Source organism: Limulus polyphemus, unplaced genomic scaffold (genome assembly GCF_000517525.1).
Source record: "Limulus polyphemus unplaced genomic scaffold, Limulus_polyphemus-2.1.2 Scaffold4468, whole genome shotgun sequence".
Taxonomy (NCBI): domain Eukaryota; kingdom Metazoa; phylum Arthropoda; class Merostomata; order Xiphosura; family Limulidae; genus Limulus; species Limulus polyphemus.
In genome coordinates this window covers 39,457-42,370 of record NW_013670078.1, presented here as the reverse complement: position 1 = coordinate 42,370, position 2,914 = coordinate 39,457, and the positions used below count along the sequence as shown (strand labels likewise).

The window sequence follows — 2,914 nt, the reverse complement described above, 5'->3', positions numbered from 1 at the left end:
TGTATTTACAAGTTGATCTGCTGATAAAAGTTATACATGTCAGTCATGTGTCCAGAAACACATAGTGTATTTACAAGTTGATCTGCTGATAAAAGTTATACATGTCAGTCATGTGTCCAGAAACACATAGTGTATTTACAAGTTGATCTGCTGATAAAAGTTATATATATGTCAGCCATGTCTCCAGAAACATATAGTGTATTTACAAGTTGATCTGCTGATAAAAGTTGTGTATGTCAGTCATGTCTCCAGAGACATATAGTGTATTTACAAGTTGATCTGGTGATAAAAGTTGTGTATGTCAGTCATGTCTCCAGAAACATATAGTGTATTTACAAGTTGATCTGCTGATAAAAGTTGTGTATGTCAGTCATGTCTCCAGAAACATATAGTGTATTTACAAGCTGGTATGGTGATAAAAGCTATGAGTCTTAGTCATGTCTGTAGAGCACACAGTATCTTTACACCTTGTGTCTGTAAAAGTTGGTATGGTAATAAGAATTATGAGTCTCAATCATGACTCCAGAGCATATAGTGTCTTTACAAGTTGGTTTGGTGATAAAAGTTACATATGTCAGTCATGTCTTTCAAACATATAGTGTCTTTACAAGTTTATTTTGATCAGTCAGAAAGGACAAGGTATAAACCAGAAGCTCCTAAGGTAGATGTCAGTTTATTGCATGGTTCTGTGATATAATGATGCAGCTTGTGGCTTTGCTTTAACTAGTTATATTTTATATGTTCTACTTTCAAAGAAGCTGATATTGCTAACAAAGAAAATCTATTTATTTATACTACATTTGTTGCTTCTGGAGTAGAAACAGATGTATGAAATATTGTAAAGATGCTGTTTATGTAATGGCCTTGTATGAAAAGACTAGCTGGTATGTAAAAATTTCAGCTGAAATTTATAGTGGTCAATTTCAAAAGCTTCTTTACTAATGTTGTTTCAGAACGTACATTGCCCATCCAGCAACCTCGTGGATCGATGATTACTTTGGTTGGGCAGCTAATCCCTCATGCTGTCATGTCTTTCCTGACCATCAGTACTGTCCTGTGGATAAAGGTACATCAATGTTTGGATCCATAAAATCTCACATTTCATTGCATAATTTTGTCTTTATATTTCCAGCAGACATGAACAGGAATTGGGAAATAGGGAAAGAAAATATTTTGTTTTTCCTAATCATAAATGTATGAGTTGTAATAGATTTTTAGTTTTTGGAGAAATGTGTTACTCATTACAAAACTAACAATAGTTACAATAAAAGTTTTTTGTATAAAATTTCTGTTGTTTTATGACTAGAATTAACTATTATAATTTTCCTCTTTAGCTACCTCTGAGCACTGTGTTTCCTGTGATATAGTTGATTTAAAAGACAGGAGAATTTTCCCATCAGACTTTGTGGCTTTCTTACCTAATTTCCTGAGTGAAAACCCAGTGACGATTTGTCCAAAAGGGTATGTATTAACTTATTAAAGCTGTACATAGTTGATTATATATTTGTGTGGTGGGCTGTAACTATACTGAGGTTAATCACATTTTATAAGAATGATTTTTCAAGCCTCTTATTACTTCTGAAGCTGCTTCATTCATCTTGGATTATGCTCAGTTAGATTGGCCTGACTATGCACAATTGTCTAACATTGAAATTTCCATTAAGACAAGGATGGTGAATTCAGTCGATGGCAAACCACACATCTTGACAAACTTTTCATAGACTCTTTACTGTATGTGAACATTGATAAGCAGACCAAAGGCACCACACAGATGACCTGATAGGTATGTGGTCAAACAGGATTACTGTGTTTCCAGTTTCTTTGAACATCTCTCTCACTGCCTTTACAGTTTCTTTGAACATCTCTCCAAACATCTTTCCCATTGAGTTTACAGTTTTTTGAACATCTCTCCCACTGCATTTACAGTTTGTTTGAACATCTCTCTCTCACTGCGTTTACAGTTTCTTTGTACATCTCTCTCTCACTGCGTTTACAGTTTCTTTGAACATCTCTCTCTCACTGCGTTTACAGTTTCTTTGAACATCTCTCCCACTGTATTTCCAGTTTCTTTGAACATCTCTCCCACTGTATTTCCAGTTTCTTTGAACATCTCTCCCACTGTGTTTCCAATTTTTTGAACTTCTCTCCCACTGTGTTTCCAGTTTCTTTGAACATCTCTCCCACTGCATTTACAGCTTCTTTGAACATCTCTACCACTGTGTTTCCAGTTTCTTTGAACATCTCTTCTACCGAGTTTACAGTTTTTTTGGACATCTCTCCCACTGCGTTTACAGTTTCTTTGAACATCTCTCCCATAGCTTTGTGAACTTTTGTGGATTTACATCAATATCAAATCCCTATTTATTATCTTTTTTAACAGTACCAAAACATATATATGCTCAGCTTAACTGCAATGGGTTTTGGATCAGAGAATGTTTATTCACAGCTATAGCCTCTTGTACAGATGAGTTCTGGATTGAACTGAAGTGTTATTTTGGAGCCCATTGCTGTTCTAATTCCTCTGCATTGAGGGCTAGCTTCACCAAAATATTGTGTCCTTTCAGTCCATAACATTTAACTACTTCATTATTGAACATTTTTCTTCTTAAAAGTTTGTTCTGTTCCTTCAGTGGTAAGTCTACTCATTGTGGCATTCCACTATCAAATGGTTAGGAGTATTTTTAAAATACATAGATGCTAAACATATTGCCTCTGAAGTAACACATCACAGGTCATTCAAATAAAGTGAGATTAACCCTCTGTACACTTGTTTGTTTCAGTCAACTAAAGTGAGATTAATCCTCTGTACACTTGTTTGTTTCAATCAAGTAAAGTGGGATTAACCCTCTGTACACTTGTTTGTTTCAGTCAACTAAAGTGAGATTAATCTTCTATACACTTGTGTTTGTTTCAG

At 34.8% G+C, this 2,914-nt stretch overlaps 1 protein-coding gene across 1 annotated transcript in view; it reads left to right on the top strand.

Moving 5' to 3' along the window:
* The window catches only part of LOC106471199 (Niemann-Pick C1 protein-like), a gene marked incomplete at its 5' end in the record, with an annotated part of 74,596 nt that overhangs the window by 48,555 nt on the left and 23,127 nt on the right, over positions 1 to 2,914 (top strand). The window contains 2 exons of the mRNA XM_022399825.1: positions 954 to 1,066; positions 1,335 to 1,461. Coding sequence (XP_022255533.1) covers positions 954 to 1,066; positions 1,335 to 1,461 — 240 coding nt within the window. The remainder of the gene's footprint in view (positions 1 to 953; positions 1,067 to 1,334; positions 1,462 to 2,914) is intronic.